Source organism: Takifugu rubripes, chromosome 8 (assembly GCF_901000725.2).
Source record: "Takifugu rubripes chromosome 8, fTakRub1.2, whole genome shotgun sequence".
Classification (NCBI taxonomy): Eukaryota; Metazoa; Chordata; class Actinopteri; order Tetraodontiformes; family Tetraodontidae; genus Takifugu; species Takifugu rubripes.
Window position 1 is genome coordinate 10706663 of NC_042292.1, and position 17279 is coordinate 10723941.

At 42.1% G+C, this 17279-nt stretch overlaps 3 protein-coding genes across 3 annotated transcripts; 2 read left to right on the top strand and 1 right to left on the bottom strand.

Moving 5' to 3' along the window:
• Positions 1–1683: 1683 nt before the first annotated feature.
• LOC105416816 (NLR family CARD domain-containing protein 3-like) lies at positions 1684–6592 on the top strand (the record flags this gene model as incomplete). Its single annotated transcript, XM_029841046.1, has 4 exons — positions 1684–3074; positions 3780–3953; positions 4846–5019; positions 5893–6592. Coding segments are annotated over 4 exons (1902 nt in total), but the record flags the coding sequence as incomplete, so codon positions are not given.
• A 276-nt stretch (positions 6593–6868) lies between these two features.
• On the top strand, positions 6869–12936 carry slc1a1 (solute carrier family 1 member 1). Its single transcript, XM_011606495.2, has 12 exons — positions 6869–7161; positions 7952–8092; positions 8906–8998; positions 9081–9195; positions 9410–9452; positions 9535–9633; positions 9775–9959; positions 10072–10179; positions 10432–10554; positions 10640–10834; positions 11563–11697; positions 11784–12936. Exons 1-12 carry the CDS (start codon positions 7062–7064, stop codon positions 12022–12024), a joined length of 1578 nt encoding a protein of 525 aa, XP_011604797.2. The 5' UTR covers positions 6869–7061; the 3' UTR covers positions 12025–12936.
• A 449-nt stretch (positions 12937–13385) lies between these two features.
• trmt10a (tRNA methyltransferase 10A) lies at positions 13386–17105 on the bottom strand. The gene is made up of 7 exons (XM_003966759.3): positions 16702–17105; positions 16161–16344; positions 16023–16094; positions 15863–15937; positions 15441–15590; positions 15259–15364; positions 13386–15125 (listed from the first exon to the last, which is right to left on the bottom strand). The coding sequence occupies exons 1-7, from the start codon at positions 16857–16859 to the stop codon at positions 14920–14922; spliced, it is 951 nt and encodes a 316-aa protein (XP_003966808.2). The 5' UTR covers positions 16860–17105; the 3' UTR covers positions 13386–14919.
• Between the last annotated feature and the right edge of the window lie 174 nt (positions 17106–17279).

The following is a 17279-nucleotide window of genomic DNA, read 5'->3' on the forward strand; positions in this document are numbered from 1 at the left end:
TATCCAAGTCTTAAACTACAGACGTTATTACTAGAGGATATCCAGAGGAGTCACCCCATTTTATATTTTTCACAAGTTCTAGTTGCTGGACCTTTATGTAGATTAAATGATTATTCAATTAAGTTCTATACAGCTTTATGTATATAGCATCTATTACAATCATGATTGTGTTTAGACATTTTATGTCTTCATTTAGCTGTCAAAAATATGAGAGCACACAGCACAGAGGTTAAAAATGTTCTTGTGGAAAATAAAGTTGTTATCACGTGAGTATAAATTATGACAGAGCTCAGATGTGAAAGCTGCAGCGCTCAAAATTTGCAAGGAAATTTTATAAACTAGCCTCAGCTCCAGGTTACCAGTGGTCATCAATAAGAAATAAAAAGGACCATTTATTAAACAACTCCTGTGGGATTTAAAAAATGCCGAGAAATGAGCCTGTTGTAAAGTACTAAGAAATTAGGAAGGAAAGTGGGATGCATATAAGAAACAGAGTTTTAGTTCTATTAGGCAATCAGATTTTTGAACCCATAAATAAAAAGGGCATAGTCATTACCTCTGAACCTGTGCTAACATTCCCAATTATAACAAATGTGCCTCAATATGAGCATCCTCTCATTCAACATGAAGTGTCTCAAGATGTTAAAAGTCACATAATGAGTTCAGCCTACTTCTCTCAATAATTGGATTAAAGATTTTGTTGATCACAACCCCCCCGATTAACCCAACGGAGTGTAAAAATGCATGTGCTACTGTGCTGCCATCTCTACCATAATTTATCTGCTTATGATAACAACTTTAATCACCACAAGATTATTTTTAACCTTTTGATTTTAAGTTTTTACACCCTCAACGTCTTTTCCTGTGCTTGTTTAAATTGTTTATGCACTCTCATAAATTTGACAGCTAAACCACAGCATAGCTGTACACAAACCCAGAGCCTGAACATGGATCACATGCAGCCATATGTGGATAATACAGACATTCACATAATGGAAAAGAATCATCGTGTTCTTGTGATGAATTTTCCAAACAATGACCTATAATTCAATCACAAATGTTTGCCAATGACAGGAAGGAGTCCATCTTCCCACACTGGGTCCAGTCTGCCCCACCAGGAGAGTCCTCTGGTGAACACTCTGACAGCCTGCAGAGAGATGCTGAAATGACGACTTTACAAAGTAAAGTTGTTCACTGTAAAATTCAACATGTGACGTCAAGAATTGGAGTTCTGTTGAGGACTTTATAGTAGATGTCAATAATATGTTGCGTTTGTTTTCTCTGGCTTTAGTAAGTGAACTACAGGAGGTTCTAGAAGGACACAAGATCAGTCTGAAGAGAAGATGTGAACATGTGACTGAAGGAACTAATGAAGCAGGAAGTGGAATCCTGCTGAACAAGATCTACACTGAGGTCTACATCACTGAGGGACAAAGTGAGGAGGTGAACACACAACATGAGGTGAGACAGCTTGAGAGGACTTCCAAGAAGAACATCTAGGACACTCCAATCAAGTGCCAGGACATCTTCAAAGCCTTGTCTGAGCAAGAGAAACACATCCGAGTGGTTCTGACCAACGGTGTCGCTGGTGTTGGAAAAACCTTCTCAGTGCAAAAGTTCACTCTGGACTGGGCAGAAGGTTTGGAGAACCAAGACATCAGTCTGGTGCTTCTGCTCTCATTCAGGGAGCTGAACTTGATCAAAGAGGAGCAGTTCAGTCTTCTCTCACTGCTTCATGTTTTCCATCCAACATTACAGAAGCTCAGAGCAGAAGATCTGACTCTCTGTAAACTTCTGTTCATCTTTGATGGCCTGGATGAAAGCAGACTCTCACTGGACTCTAACAACCAACAGGTCATCTCTGATGTCACACAGGTGTCATCAGTCAACGTGCTCCTGATGAACCTCATCCAGGGGAACCTGCTTCCCTCAGCTCTCATCTGGATCACCTCCAGACCTGCAGCAGCCAATCAGATTCCTCCATCGTGTGTTGACAGGATGACAGAGGTACGAGGCTTCACTGACTCCCAGAAGGAGGAGTACTTCAGGAGGAGGTTCAGTGATGAAGATCTGTCCAAGAGAATCATCTCACACATCAAGGCCTCCAGGAGCCTCCACACCATGTGTCTGATCCCAGTGTTCTGCTGGATCACTGCTACAGTTCTGGAGGACATGTTGACTACAGAGCAGAGAGGAGCGCTGCCCCAAACCCTGACTGACCTGTACTCACACTTCCTGATGGTTCAGACAAAGAGGAAGAAGCAGAAGTATGAAGGAACAGAAAGATCAGAGGAACTGACTGAGGCTGACAAAGAAGTCCTGCTGAAGTTGGGGCAGCTGGCCTTTGAACATCTGGAGAATGGAAACATCATTTTCTACCCAGAAGACCTGGAGCAATGTGGACTGGACGTCTCAGAGGTGTCGGTGTACTCAGGAGTTTGTACAGAGATCTTCAGAAGAGAGAGTGTGATCTTCCAGAAATCAATCTACTGCTTTGTTCATCTGAGCATTCAGGAGTTTCTGGCTGCAGTCTACATGTTCCACTCTTACACCAACAAGAACACAAGGGTTATAAAATCTTTCCTCACATTCTCACCTTCTTTGTTCCAATCTGTGGACAGCTTTCTCAGGAGGGTCATGATGAAATCCCTGGAAAGTACAAATGGCCACCTGGACCTGTTTGTTCGCTTCCTTCATGGTCTCTCTCTGGAGTCCAACCAGAGAATCTTGGGAGGACTGTTGAATCGGACAGACAACCACCCAGAAACCATCCAGAGGGTCATCAACAACCTGAAGGAGATGAACACTGATGGAATCCCTCCAGACAGAAGCATCAACATCTTCCACTGTCTGATGGAGATGCATGATCATTCGGTACATCAGGAGATCCAAGAGTTCCTCAAGTCTGAGAAGAAATCAGAGCAGAACCTTTCAGAGATCCACTGTTCTGCTCTGGCCTACCTGCTGCAGATGTCAGAGGAGGTTCTGGATGAGCTGAACCTGCAGAAGTACAACACATCAGAGGAGGGACGATTCAGGCTGATTCCAGCTGTGAGGAACTGCAGGAAGGCTGAGTAAGTCCAGATGTTCTTGTCCGGATATGAGCACACTTATTTTAACTTACAAATTTTGTCCAGTTTTTCAGTAATAACATGTATATTAATGTTTTATGTATATAGTGATCTGATCACTTGCAGGAGTGTGTTTTTTAACTGGGCTCTCATTCACTCATTCATTCATTCATTCATTCATTCACTCATTCACTCATTCAGCATTTCTTTAGACTCCATTGAAGGCTCCATAATAAAGTAAAATGTTCAAACAGAATAAGAAAAAAAAAAAAAAAGTAATTCTCTAAATATTAAAATATTCAACCCTGGCCAGATACAAGTTCAAAGTTTAATTTTGACAAACCAAAATAACCTAAGACCGAGATCAAGTTAATTTACTTGGGTGTAATGAGATTACCTTTACCTGCCAACGACTCAGGTGACCACTCAGATCATTAACATGCCAGTGGTCCACAGGGGCTATATTTTTAAGTTCGGTCCCCCGCGAGGTTAGAACTGAAGAAGCCTTCTGGATAGAAGGCGAAATGTCTTCAAAAGAGAAGAAAAACAGTCCAGGTGACAGAAGAAACTACCGGTACCTTGGAGAATCTACACAGACATGGTTTATATTTACATTCCAGTAACATTACTACTAATTTTGGTGTAAGCTAAATTATTATTTGTTTATATTTGTTTTGAATAATGACAACTGAATTATTTTCTTCCCAGTTTTAGGTTCTGCAGTTTGTCAGAGCTTCACTGTGAAGTTATTGCCTCAGCTCTGAGGTCCAACCCCTCCCATCTGACAGAACTGGACCTGAGTCAGAACGACCTGCAGGATTCAGGAGTGAAGCTGCTCTGTTCTGGACTGGAGAGTCCAAACTGTAAACTGCAGACTCTCAGGTCAGCTCATGAATTTGATTGTTCCTCAACACAATAGTTCATTATTTATATATAATATAAGACAAAGTTCGTGTTATTTTAACTTCCAGCCTCAGGTCAGTAAACAGGAAGTAAAAAATTCAGTCAGAGGTTTTTAAATCAGCACTAAAGACAAAATGACCTGAGTGAGAAGACAGATGTGAGGACAGAATGATGGGATGTGGACATGAGACAGAGAGATCTGCTACAGAGGTCAGCTTTTTACACACAGGAAGGGAGGAGATGATTTGACATGGGTGAGGAACTTCAGGGGGGTGAGACAGGTGAGGGAGGGGGAAAGACAAACTGAAGGACAATAGAATTATAAATAATCTGATTTAGATAAATGAAACTCTATATTTTATAAAACATAAGACAGAAATAGGTGACCTGTTAGAAAGTCTAAATATTATTCACTTTTATATATTGGAAATATTTCTTAAATTCTTGAAGGTTGACATAGGACAGTTTAAAATATAAAAAGCTAATATATCTAATATATTTCCCATCAACACCAGGCTGTAATAGCTCCCACTATCACAGTCAAAGCTCCTGCTGCCACAACTGTTGAAGTAAGACTTAATTTAGAGACACTAAAAAGAAAACGCATTCACAAACCATGAATAACTCTTAAAGTAGATCATAAATGATGCTGCACAAGTGTTTCAAGTCGGTTGTTGTTCCCAGTTTGTGTTGTTTGAGTGTAACAGTGTAGCAGCTGTGGAGAATGTGTTGAAGGCTGCATGTACAGACAGAAAAAAAAATCATTCATTCAATCATCTTATTTATTTATTTATTTATTTATTTAAAGGTAAATACAGAACAAAGAGAATTAAATAGTTGAAATTGAATGTTTCATTCTCTCATTATTCAGATTAAGTTACTGCAGTTTATCAGAGACCAGCTGTGGTTCTCTGGCCTCAGCTCTGAGGTCCAACCGCTCCCATCTGACAGAACTGGACCTGAGTCAGAACAACCTGCAGGATTCAGGAGTGAAGCTGCTCTGTTCTGGACTGGAGAGTCCAAACTGTAAACTGCAGACTCTCAGGTCAGCTCATGTAGTGGCAGTCTGTTTGTCATTTCCATTTAAATATAAAACAGTTTTTGTTGTTTTTGTCTTAATTTTGCATTGTAAATATTGTTTTTTATTTCTTTGACATTTTTAACCATATGGGTCAAACTCAAGGCCCAAGGGCCACATCCGGCCTGGGGCACAATCATGTCCAGCCCACGAGGTCATTTTATGTAGATGTATTATAATTGTTATTAATGGCCCAGTGATATGAAGTGCTCGTGACATACAAACTACAGATCCCACAATGCAGTGCTGCAGCTGCCTCACCAAACACTAGGGAGCATTTTCCCATCAAGTCAAGCATCTGTTGTCATATACCACCCTATTTTAAAGTTATTGTGAAGCTAGGCCCTCACAATGGTGAAGAGAAAAGTTGATTCTGAAAACAGCCTCGCAGAACCAGGAGGGCTGAGTATGTTTACTGGCATTGCCGCTATCTATCTAAGATGGCATTACGAGATAGAACCGGATAACCTGAAAGGTCAGAATGCAGAGCAAAAGAAACAAAGTAGAAGAGTTAAAGAAGAATCTGACATTTCAGCAGACATTGTTCACCAGAGCCAAAGTGGCAGAAGAGATGGCCAACTCAGCCCGGCCGTGTTCCATTTCCATCGTCTGGTTTTTCATATGTATGTTAAAAAAAATAAAATTTCGTTTTTGTGCTTAATTGTTTATCCCGTGACCTAAAGTGTTTGAGTTTTTGAAATTGTTTGTTTGTTTTCAACATATATAAAATGAACAATTCAGCATTATTTCAAGCATGTTTATGTTTAACTGTGTAAAACAAAACCAAAGCACATCTGATTGTAATTAACAGGTTTGATGTTTTGTTCTTTCATTATTCAGATTAAGTGACTGCAGTTTATCAGAGACCAGCTGTGATTCTCTGGCCTCAGCTCTGGGGTCCAACCCCTCCCATCTGACACAACTGGACCTGAGTCAGAACAACCTGCAGGATTCAGGAGTGAAGGCTGGAGAGTGCGAACCTCTAATCCTTCTTATAAGATAAAGGTTTATCTTTGGTCAAAGCTATTAAAAGCACAAAATGTAATATTTCACAAGAGTTAACAGGCTCATGGAAATTGAGGAAGAGCAGGGTACTGATGATGATCCAATCCATTGTTATGAGGAATTGTAACAGAATATAGTTGCTTTTTCTTTATCTAAGGAAGATATAGTTTTGGTTGGTTTATATTTTATGTTTAAATAAATGTTATTTTATTTTTTTATTCAAACAGCTAAGTCAAAGTCAGATATATTATCCCATAATTTGTCAACTCAATTCATTACTACGAACTCGGAGCCCCTGAGAAATGGGCTACACTTACAACTACAACACTACTATTAATTATAACAACTATTTATTCAAATAAGATGATCCTAATCTCTTCTAGCTGTAAACTAATAAAACGCGTTTGCGCAGCCTTTGTAAAATGATGTAAAACATTGTGATCCGGTCGTCAGCATAAGGCGGATATTGAGAACAGACCTTTGTACCATTATTCTGCTTTCCGGATGGAAATAAAATTTACATTTTAAAGCAAAAGGCCAGTGAATCAATGTTCCACAAAAGTCTTTTAAAACTGGAAAAGGTAATTTTTTCATATATCAAACATAAGCCTACATATCTTTTCTTTCTTTTTTTTTTTTAAAGTTTGGCCCAAACGTTTCAAGAGGTGCGAAAATCGGACAATCTGGTGAAACAGGCGATTTATTTTCCCTTCACTGCCGATTCTGAGGCTTCACGTGATTCAACTAACCAGATGTAATATAAAAGCCAGAATTTATCATTCCGGCCGCAGTGTCGCATGTAAATGACGACGCGTCAGCTACCTGGAGTGGGGGAAGGGTCCCTGCGCCCCTCCAGACCCCGACGGCCGCATCCTTCGCTGCGTAGCAACGCTGCTTCATCCCTCAGCTGCGTCGGCTGCATGTGACACGGAGCGCGGCGGGATTCCTCGTCTGCACGGGAGCCATTGTTGCAATCCCTCCTCTCCTGCCGACAAAACCCAGACATGGACGTGATGGGCAGCGCAGGAGGACGAGGCGCGCACTGGAGGGGCTTGTTGAAGAGGAACTGGCTTCTGATCGCCACGGTGGTGTCCGTGCTGCTCGGTAGGTGTCAGCCCATCTCTGTTTGCCTTTTCTAGTGATGCCAAGCTCTTATGGTCGTCGCATCTTCTTTGTTTTCGTTTAGCCACGATCCGACCGCTGTCAGTGTTGACATGTGAAATCTAATTAGGAAATTAACGCAGGGCTGTGAGACCAAAGGCATGAAAGAACGAATCGACCAGTAAATAAAGTGGACCTTGCAGGAGTCACCAGGCGACATTTAAGCCGTGTTCTCAGATGGTCAGATGAGGGGACATCTGATATTTTACTACAGAGTCCATAATAAATGGCAACATCCCAGTCAGACCATACGAAGAGTTAAATCCACATGCAGAAACTGGATAATATCAGCCTGTATCTGGACTGCTGATAGCCGAGACCTAAACCGGTTTAGGGCATTTCAGACAGGTGCCCTGGACCTTAATGAAATGTCTTGATGATGTGATATACAAGTTTAGATTCCCAAGGAAAGCCAGTTACTAATACAGTGCGATTAAAGAGCGGTGAATGTTGCGTTCAGTGTCCACCTTTGCCAGACACAAGTATTGTGTTTTTACTTCAATCAGCAACTTTTACGGTTATGTGAAACACCGACCCGTCTGCAAGTAACTTAGACGCCCAGATGTTGTCGTTAATACAGCTGGCGTGTGAAAATATTATCTTCATTTTCCCGAATGTATCCTGATATCTTGATAATTCTGCCGGAGCGGTCAGCGGATTCGTCCTCGCCTCTTACGCCAACAGCAGAGCGAGAACGCTGGCTTCTGATTTGTCTGGTCGTGCACTCCTTCAGGCATCTGCTTGGGGACGGTAGTGCGGGAATATGCCAACCTGTCCAGTCTCGACAAGCAATACTTCGGCTTCCCTGGAGAGATCCTCATGCGGATGCTGAAGCTCGTGATCCTCCCGCTCATCGTTTCCAGTATGATCACAGGTATCTTGAACGGAACTTGTGGGTACATTTCTAACACGTGTGGTGCAATATTTACTACAGATGACAGCAGAGATTGACCCAAAACCTAAACAAAACTTTGTTGTCCATCGCCTGCTGAACAGTCCCATCACTGAATGGCAACTGGAATAACTAGTAATAATAATAATTGCTAATAATCGGATGACCACCGCCCTGAACACTTTCACACACATGCTTTTTTCAATTTTAGCTCTGCACAATACCGTCGTCCCCTCCAGGTTTATTATTGGTCAGAGATCTGGGCGTTAACACCGAAACTCTGCCCCCGATGAGGGACTTTGCGTACATTACGTCAGGACACACGTCAGGACACACCTGCTCCACCGCTCTTCCACTCTGGGCCATCATGGACGATCCAATCCATCATGGATCCAACTCCATCGCTAGTTAGCAGACAACGCGCTGGTGTAGTCAGCCTCCAGGGTCCAGGCGCAGCACCTGTCAAAGGCCTGCTCCTTGACACCACGCATGACAGCACTAACGTCGACATGATGGCCATCGCGCAGGTCTCCAGCTTCAGGTTCCAGGGGACAGACGCCTCAGAGAACCCCTCCCAGTCCACCAACACTACAGCCTGGTTAGCTCAGCAGTGCCTCACCCAAAGGCTCCTCCCCCTACCGCAACTGTTTGCAGGCACCTCAGGAACCTATAGCCTGAGGAGATGCTAACACCCCCCCCACTTCCCCACCACATCTCTACACTACACACTCCTACACACAAATTAGTGCAACATTAGTCTCTTGACCTTTCGTACACTCTGCGTTTTGTCCACAGGTGTTGCAGCTCTGGACTCCGAGGTATCTGGGAGAATAGGCCTGTACGCTGTAATCTATTACTTCTCCACGACCATCATCGCGGTAATCCTCGGTGAGTTCACCCACCCCCGTTACGGCTTTCACAGCAACGCTCCCTCGTGCTCGCCAGCATCAACGGCTCGTCTCGTTGGCAGGTATTATTTTAGTGATGACGATCAGACCCGGAGTGACTCAGACATCTGAACACATCAACAGAACTGGAACGCCGCCCAACGTCACCACAGTGGACACACTTTTGGACCTCGTCAGGTGACCGGCTGCAAAGCTTTTCGATTTTTCTGTATGCCAAACACCAACGTACGTTTGGTCAAAGAGGCAATTTTGGAGGTGTCATAAACATGTGTTGAAATGGAACGTTTCCATGGTCAAGTGAAGGCTCCTACAGCATTAACATGATTCCATTGTAGATTCCCGATGTACCCACAGCTCTCCAACCACTGACCTTCTCCTCTCTCACCCCTAGAAACATGTTTCCAGAAAATCTGGTGCAAGCTTGTTTTCAGCAGGTAACACTTCCACACTTCCTTCCCAGATTACATAGTAATTATTGTCGTTCAACGCATATCAAAATGTGAAAATAAACTACAGTACAAGAGCAAGCACAGCCAACCGCAGGCTCTGGCAGCTCAAGGGGAAAGCTCCACGAGGATTCCGCCCCTAACAACCACGATCACAGCAGTGGTAGAGGTAAGTTTCCCTTTACAGACGTTAATTGACACGGCGGGTTGTGGACGTGTCAACAAAAGACAAACGTATATGATATAAAAAGACAAGGAGAACTTTGATCTGATGCGGTTGTAGCGACCTGAGGTTCTCCTCTCTTCTCAGAATATAACCAAGGACCATAAAATCACCGGGACGTATGTAGACGGAGCCAACATATTGGGGCTCCTCGTATTCTGCATTGTGTTTGGCCTCGTCATCGGCAAGATGGGGGAAAAAGGACAGATTCTCCTGGAATTCTTCGATGCCCTGAATGAAGCAACAATGAGACTGATCCAAATCATTATGTGGTGCGTTGAAGGGTTCACCTCTGCATCCTCACTTGAGTATTTGCCTTTCACAAAGACTCGTTTATAAAATAGCTTGTTCGGAACTTCAAGGTTATCTCTTGGGTTATTTCAGCTACATGCCAGTAGGCATCCTGTTCCTAATTGCTGCAAAGATCGTAGAAGTGGAAGACTGGGAAATCTTCAAGAAGATGGGTCTTTATATGGTGACGGTGCTGAGTGGGTGAGTGGTTGTTGTTATTGGAGTCTTCTTCCCTTCATACAAGAGATGCTGAAGTAAGGTTACGCATCGATAAGAAAGTGAAGCGTAAGCAAACATAGTTTTGCTACAAGCTACCAGACCCCCCCCCCCCCCCCCAGTTTTAAATGTATATCATCATTGAATTGTCATTCAGGCACTTTACAGGCACAAGGGCGATGGTGGAGAACTTTGATTATTTCTTTTTTGACTCCCAATTTTCTGTTTTGTCCTAAGTCTAGCTATCCATGCCACCATCTGTCTGCCGCTCCTCTTCTTCCTCGTTGTAAGGAAAAATCCCTACACCTTCACACTGGGAATGGCTCAGGCCCTGGTGACAGCCCTCATGATTTCCTCCAGGTCAGCTTCAACTTCACTCTAAACCCAAACTATTGTCGACCAAATCACGACAGTCCTTTTAGCTAGCTGCCACCTTATCTTCCAGCTCCGCCACGCTGCCTGTCACGTTCCGATGTGCTGAGGAGAACAATCGCATTGACAAGCGGATTACTCGATTTGTTCTCCCGGTGGGCGCCACTATCAACATGGATGGAACGGCGCTCTATGAGGCGGTCGCTGCCATCTTCATCGCCCAAATGAATGACTACTCTCTGGACATGGGCCAAATTGTTACTATCAGGTGAAAACTAGCACAACTACAGTAACCAATGAATCAAGTATGTGAGATATCGTTGCCGTTCTATAAAGTGGTTCTGCTTTTGATTAACTCAACACCAAAGGATCAACCAGGACGGTCACAATTCAGCCAGAAACCTTGTGAAACCACGACAGTGATGCCCGCTCGTTAGCATTTAGCACATATGATGCCAATCAGCCTGTGGAAATACGAGATGAAAAGGAAGAAATAAGGAAATGTGCAGAGAGAATATATTATTGTTTAAAGCTAAAGGTTCAAGGTTAAGGACCCACTAGTGACAAAGTGCGTATCTTTAATTGAATTTTAAGACACTGACTGTAACCAAGCAAAAACAAGTCATCCCATTTATTGTAAGTACTGCATCCATGTTATCCATGTAAAATCAGTCGTGTCTAAGTGTCACAGCTCACTGATGACACAGGTGCACCACATCGCGTTTTTTGTTGTATTTTACAAAGTTTTAAAAGATTCATGAAGGAATCAGGCAATACACTGACACATCGGGTTCAACTGTGTTTTTTGCCATAACAATTTCCAATGTCAATGATAAAGCTGAACAACGTTTGTGGTTGTAATCTTAAACCCTTCCGATAAACTCCAATGCTTTAACATTGGTTTTGGCACCAAAATGTCTTAAAGTTGTGTCTGTATTGGCCAAAGAGGACTTTCGTTCAATGACCCTGACATCCTAAACTGTCTCTGTCCAACAGCATTACCGCAACAGTTGCAAGTATAGGAGCAGCGGGGGTACCTAATGCCGGGCTTGTCACCATGGTAATTGTCTTAACGGCTGTTGGATTGCCGGCGAACGACGTAACTCTGATAATGGCTGTGGATTGGCTGCTGTAAGTTGGTTTCCAACAGCCTTTCGGGGGGTTTTCTCCACCGTAACGAGTGATATTGCCATCTAACGCTCAGCCGTATGTTTCAGCGACCGATTCCGAACCATGATCAATGTCCTCGGCGATGCTTACGGAGCGGGAATCATTCAGAAACTGTCCAAGAGGGAACTGAAGAGGATGGATCTGACTTCGGACGCGGACGCCACCGACCCGTTTGCTCTGGAAGCCACCTCAGATGACGAGGAGTGCGAAAAGAAATCCTACGTCAACGGAGGCTTCACCGTGGACAAGTCGGACGCCATCTCCTTCACGGAGACGTCCCAGTTCTAGGGGCACCGAGCCAGAACCAGAAACAGTAATCCAGACCGAGCACCCCAGCTGGGAAGTCGGCAGGAGCAGCTTCCATCCAGCTTCACATCACAGCCGCTAGATTAAAAGTGCTTCCTTCCTGCGATCGATCCTGTGCCAAAAAAGATCAGTTCTCATTTAAGCACTGTGGATTTCTGAAGGCGGGTGTGTGAGTCGGTGCCTTTTCCTGCACACAACTGGCACACAAAACAACACCACAATCCCACTCTAACCATTTACTTCCCGGTTTATTGATTTCTAATTAGATTGATCAAAATGCCAAATGTGTGCGTGTGGTTTAATGTGTGCTTCCACCACGAAAGTGCTCGTATTATATTTACATTTAAAACTGTGCCAAACATACGACACGGTGCATGAAACAGCAACAATGGTTCTTTTTTTATGAACACGGACGCTAAAATCAGTCAACTCTGTACACGGGGTCGGTGAAAAGTTCAGAACCGCCAAGAGATCTGAAAACACTTAAACCTTCTTGTGTTTTTGTGTCTACAAACATTTGCCTTTGTGGGTTTTAACGTATTTTCACTGTGACATAAAGGTTAAATATAATTGTCTCTGAACCCAAGTGCGCTGCTCTTGTGTGCACAGTGCACGTGCTGTCCTGTAGACAAGTTAAATGTTCAATGCTATTTAGGACCTTATGAATTTCATCTTCTTGTTTATAATAATTTTTTTTTAAACGGGATGTTTGTTTTAACGTGTCTGTCAAAATGAAGTAAACAGACACAAACATGGATGTTTAGCGGTGAAGCTTAACATTTGCTTACATTGATAATATTGTTTGTGGATTCTTAACTTTACACTCTGACTAATATGACCAGTATTCTAACAATAACAAGTATATTTGCGGCAATAAATTATGACATATTCAAAAAAGTGTACTCTGCATGCAGCTTACCAGCGTATTTCTTGTACGTGCACTTACTCTAAGAGGATGTTTTTCGTTTTCAGTCAGGATTATTAACTATTCAGAAAATCTGTTTTTTTTCTCCATCCTGTGAAGTTGATATTTTCTGTTCTGTATAAATTAACTCTTAATTATTAATGGACAAATTAACGTTCATAAGTCACCTCTGCACAGACAACTCTAGCAGCCGTACAGTAAACAAATATTCTATTGTGAAATGAAGTTGCTAATTCTTCTGTAGGATTCTGTCAGTGTTGTAAATAAACACATATTTATGTTTATGTGTGTATATTTCATCCCTATATTGGATGGTGATCTTGAGGTCCTCAGACTTGAGCAACATAAAAACAACTACTGTGTAAATTAAATATGGGACTTTATCAAAACTGTTAAAAATGACTTTCAACTAGCAGATTTCCTGGAACCCGTTTAGATCTGATAGTTTGAACACTATTAACACATCAGTGTGTTGGTAAGATCAGAATAGTCCTGATGAACGGACTGACACAAGCTACACCTTAACACAAGAGAGCGAAGAGAGAGAACTTAATACACATGGGTTTTCATTTATCCCATTAATTTACCATGTAAACAAAGTAAATGAATAAATAAAAATAGACACCATTACAAAGGCAACATCTTTGAGACATCACACAGGAAAACAATAGTTTTGTCTGAAATCAATAAAGGCCACATGGACATTTGTGAAATGACTGTAGTTTAGGAAGCATTTAAACATGTAGTTTAAAGGAAATATGGACTGAAACTTGGCACATTTACAGCAAGTTTGAATTCTTGAAACTGGCTTTTCTGGATTGTGACACGTCAACCTTCATCAGAGCTTTCAACATTATAAATGGATCTCTAAACCAATCACTTTTTTCTAACCGCTGTAAATGTGAGTTTACTAAAGAGACCTGCTCTCGTCATTAGACTATTTAAGCAGTTTGGTTACAAAGAACAAGCATAAAATCAGCTGCTGTTTCTGGATGTTGGAACACGGAGATGTAAATTGTTTGGTAGTTAGAATTCCTGGGAAGAATTTCCTTCTTCATGGTTAGGCAGCCTGTTTCTCTTCAGACCCGAGCAATGTAAGTGTGTAACTCATGAGGTAGATGTGAATCAATGCTATATGATAGTGATAAGGGCCTTCCCAAAAGACACACGCCAATCATGTTCCTCCTGGGATTTGAACCCCGCACCTTAACCTCTGAGCTGACCAGCCACATACTGAAAACATTGGTATTTACATGTTTTTTGCCATCTAACCTGATATAATTTAACTTTCAAAGTCTCTACATCTTGTTATAGACCCCTTTGTCTGTTTATATATGATGCTTTTATAAATATATACACACCAAACACATATATGTGTAAATCTGCACCACCAGACTGCAAAGTATTACACCTATCAACATAAAGTATAATTACTTACATTCAACAGGTGCTGGTAAACTGTAGAAAGAGAAATTACGCAACACCCTTGTTGGACACTATCCAGATTTTTCTGAATATTAAATTAATAAATATATATATATATATATATATAGAGGCCTATTCAGTGATCTTGTCGCACCCAGGTTTTTGTCTTGGATAGTATGAATGTTTTATGCATTTTACTTTCAATTTAACGTGCTCTACATCTAGATTCTCCGTAAAGACACCAACCCAGTTTTGTGAGTAAAGTATTGTATCAACATAGTTGTAGTTTTGGCTCCAATTTCCAGGAACAGAAACCACTGAGACATTCAAAGAAGGAGAGGTCTCTTCAGTCCAACTACAACATCTCCGACAGCAAAAATAAAGTGATGCCAAAAGAATACCAAAGTCTCTCTGGTTAATACCATAAGTCAATACTTGTAAAACATAACTTTCCTTCACAACTGCAAAAATAAAAACCTAACAACATAAAAAAGAGGAGGGGGAGATAAAATATATAAATATAAATATTAATGTCTGTTGCAGCTATATTTCAGTTTTTCCTCAGTTTGCTCTGCGGTGTTGGTGGCAGGTTCCAAGTCAGAGTCTTCGCCTTTTTCCGGCGTTGCTGCGTCGCCCTTGTCAACGGCCACAGCTCCTTTCCTTTGAGGGAGGATGGTGAAGAAAGCCTCCTCCCAGCTGCCTTTCTCCAGGTACACCAGGATGATCTCAAAGACTGCGGGAGGGTTTGAAGACACTTTACAATCATGCAGAAATCAGATGGCTTCCTGACACAACCATGGTCCCGACTGGTCCCTTCAGGACAAACACACACTTGATGCAAGAAATTAAGGAATATTACTATTTACCGTGGTTTACAGCCAGAACTTTCCGACTGTTCATTTTAACAAAGCTGTTCAGGGGAAGCTGAGCATGGTCGATCCCTCGCTCCTTTGCCCTCTCAAAGCTGATCCCCTAAATGAGATAAAAAACACGACACTAAGGAGTAGCCACGTTTGTGCGAGCACCACGCAGGTTCAGCCAGACAAACCTTGTGATGGTTGTGGTCCACCAGTCCCCCTATCACATACACCTTCTTTAGGTCCAGCTCTTCCAGCACATTGGGAGAGTCTGACGTCAGGTACACTAGCTCCTCCTTAGCCAGAACCTCAGAGTAGTGCTCCGTTTCAAAGCTAATATCCTACCAGAGACAGTAGCATATATACAGTACCTATATATGAGTAATATCAGGAAAACATGCAGTTTTTTGTTTGCTTTGCCTTTTATACACAGAGGTACGGGAAGAAACATGGAAAAAAATGTGGATATCTATTTAAAAAAATCTGAAGAACTGTATGCTGGGTAATGGAATATGTTTAGTAAAAAGATGGAAGTTAATGAATAAAAAGACAACTTCTCAAACTCTGTATACACTCAAATTGCAACACCGAAACGTCCAGGATCATTGTGTACCTTCCAGTTTACCCATCCTTTGTCCTTTTCATCCATGCTTTGCTTCAGCTGACCTCCCAGGCTCGTCACATAAAACTGGACAAAACGGCCCGTGTTAACAATTAGAAAAGCTGACTGATTTGGGTTTTTTTTCTTCTTCCGGTGACTTGGTGCCACTGACCTGCACTGGATGCTGAGCTCTCCTGTTTATAGCATAGCACCGCTGTATTTGTTTGTGAAGCTTCCGGACATCCTGACAACAGAACCAAGATGTCAGTGCATGTCTCCGTTCGCCCCCGCGGCTCCCACTGATGCTTACCTTCATCAGCATGAGGTTGTCAAAGCTGCAGTCCACGACCAGCCGCAGTGAGCTGGGCACCACTTCTCTGCGTGGACGCTTCCTGAAGTCCTGGCCCACGGCGTCCTGCTTTTCCTCCTCTTCCTGCTTATCCTGACTTTGCCGTTGAAGCCGTCGCTGTTGCTTCCTGTCCTTTCTTTTTTGCCTGTGGCATAAGAATCGGTGTTTATTGTCAGGAAACATGTTTCCCTGCACAAGGACATTGGCTGTCCACAACACATGTCAGATATAAGCAGCGAAAATAATAAAGGGGAAAAAACGTACTTAGGGAAAAACAATGCAAATATAACTGAAAATAATACATAGTATTTAATTTATGAACTTCTGCTTAAATTAAGACAATTCTCGCTAAAAAAAAAAAAGAGAGAGAAAAAGACACCTCATTATAAAGACGGTTACGCCAATATTTACAAATTAATATTAAATTCCATGTGAATCTTAAATAATTGAAGTGTAACGACAACGTTATTTGAATAAAGCTGAAGTGAGTGCGCTTCCTTACTTTCGCAGTTCCCTTTCCTCTTCCCATTTCTGCTGTTTCAGAAGCTTTTTCATTTGTCTTTTGGACATATTTTGGTTTCCTGTTACAGCTTCTTCGTGAGGGATCACTGTCTCCTCCGGATTGTTATCCATTAGGGAGTGAACGCTGTCATCAGCCATTTGTCAAGACCAGCCGATACTCCTCGTGGCTCGTCAAGTCAGCTGGTTGGTTTTAGCTTTGCCCTGTTTGCTGTCAGAACGCTGGAGCATTTAGGACCCACTTATTGGTTTTATTATCTCAGTTTGAGTCTGGATGTTTATTTGAAGATAAGGCAGTAAAATACTAGCAAAGAGAAGTTGCTGCAGATTTCCGCACGCTCCCTGTGTTGTGATGTCGCTTTCGTGACGTAATTTCAAGGCGCCGGATGTGTAGATTTACGAAAACAACTACTGATTCAAGCATACATAATAAAATGTCCACTCTGCTATAAAGATATTCAAAATAAATGGTAAACATTGCATTAACAGCAGCGATATTGTCGGCTTCCTAAATTCACGATCAATCACAAGCCATAGAACCGCAATGTTAAATGATACTTT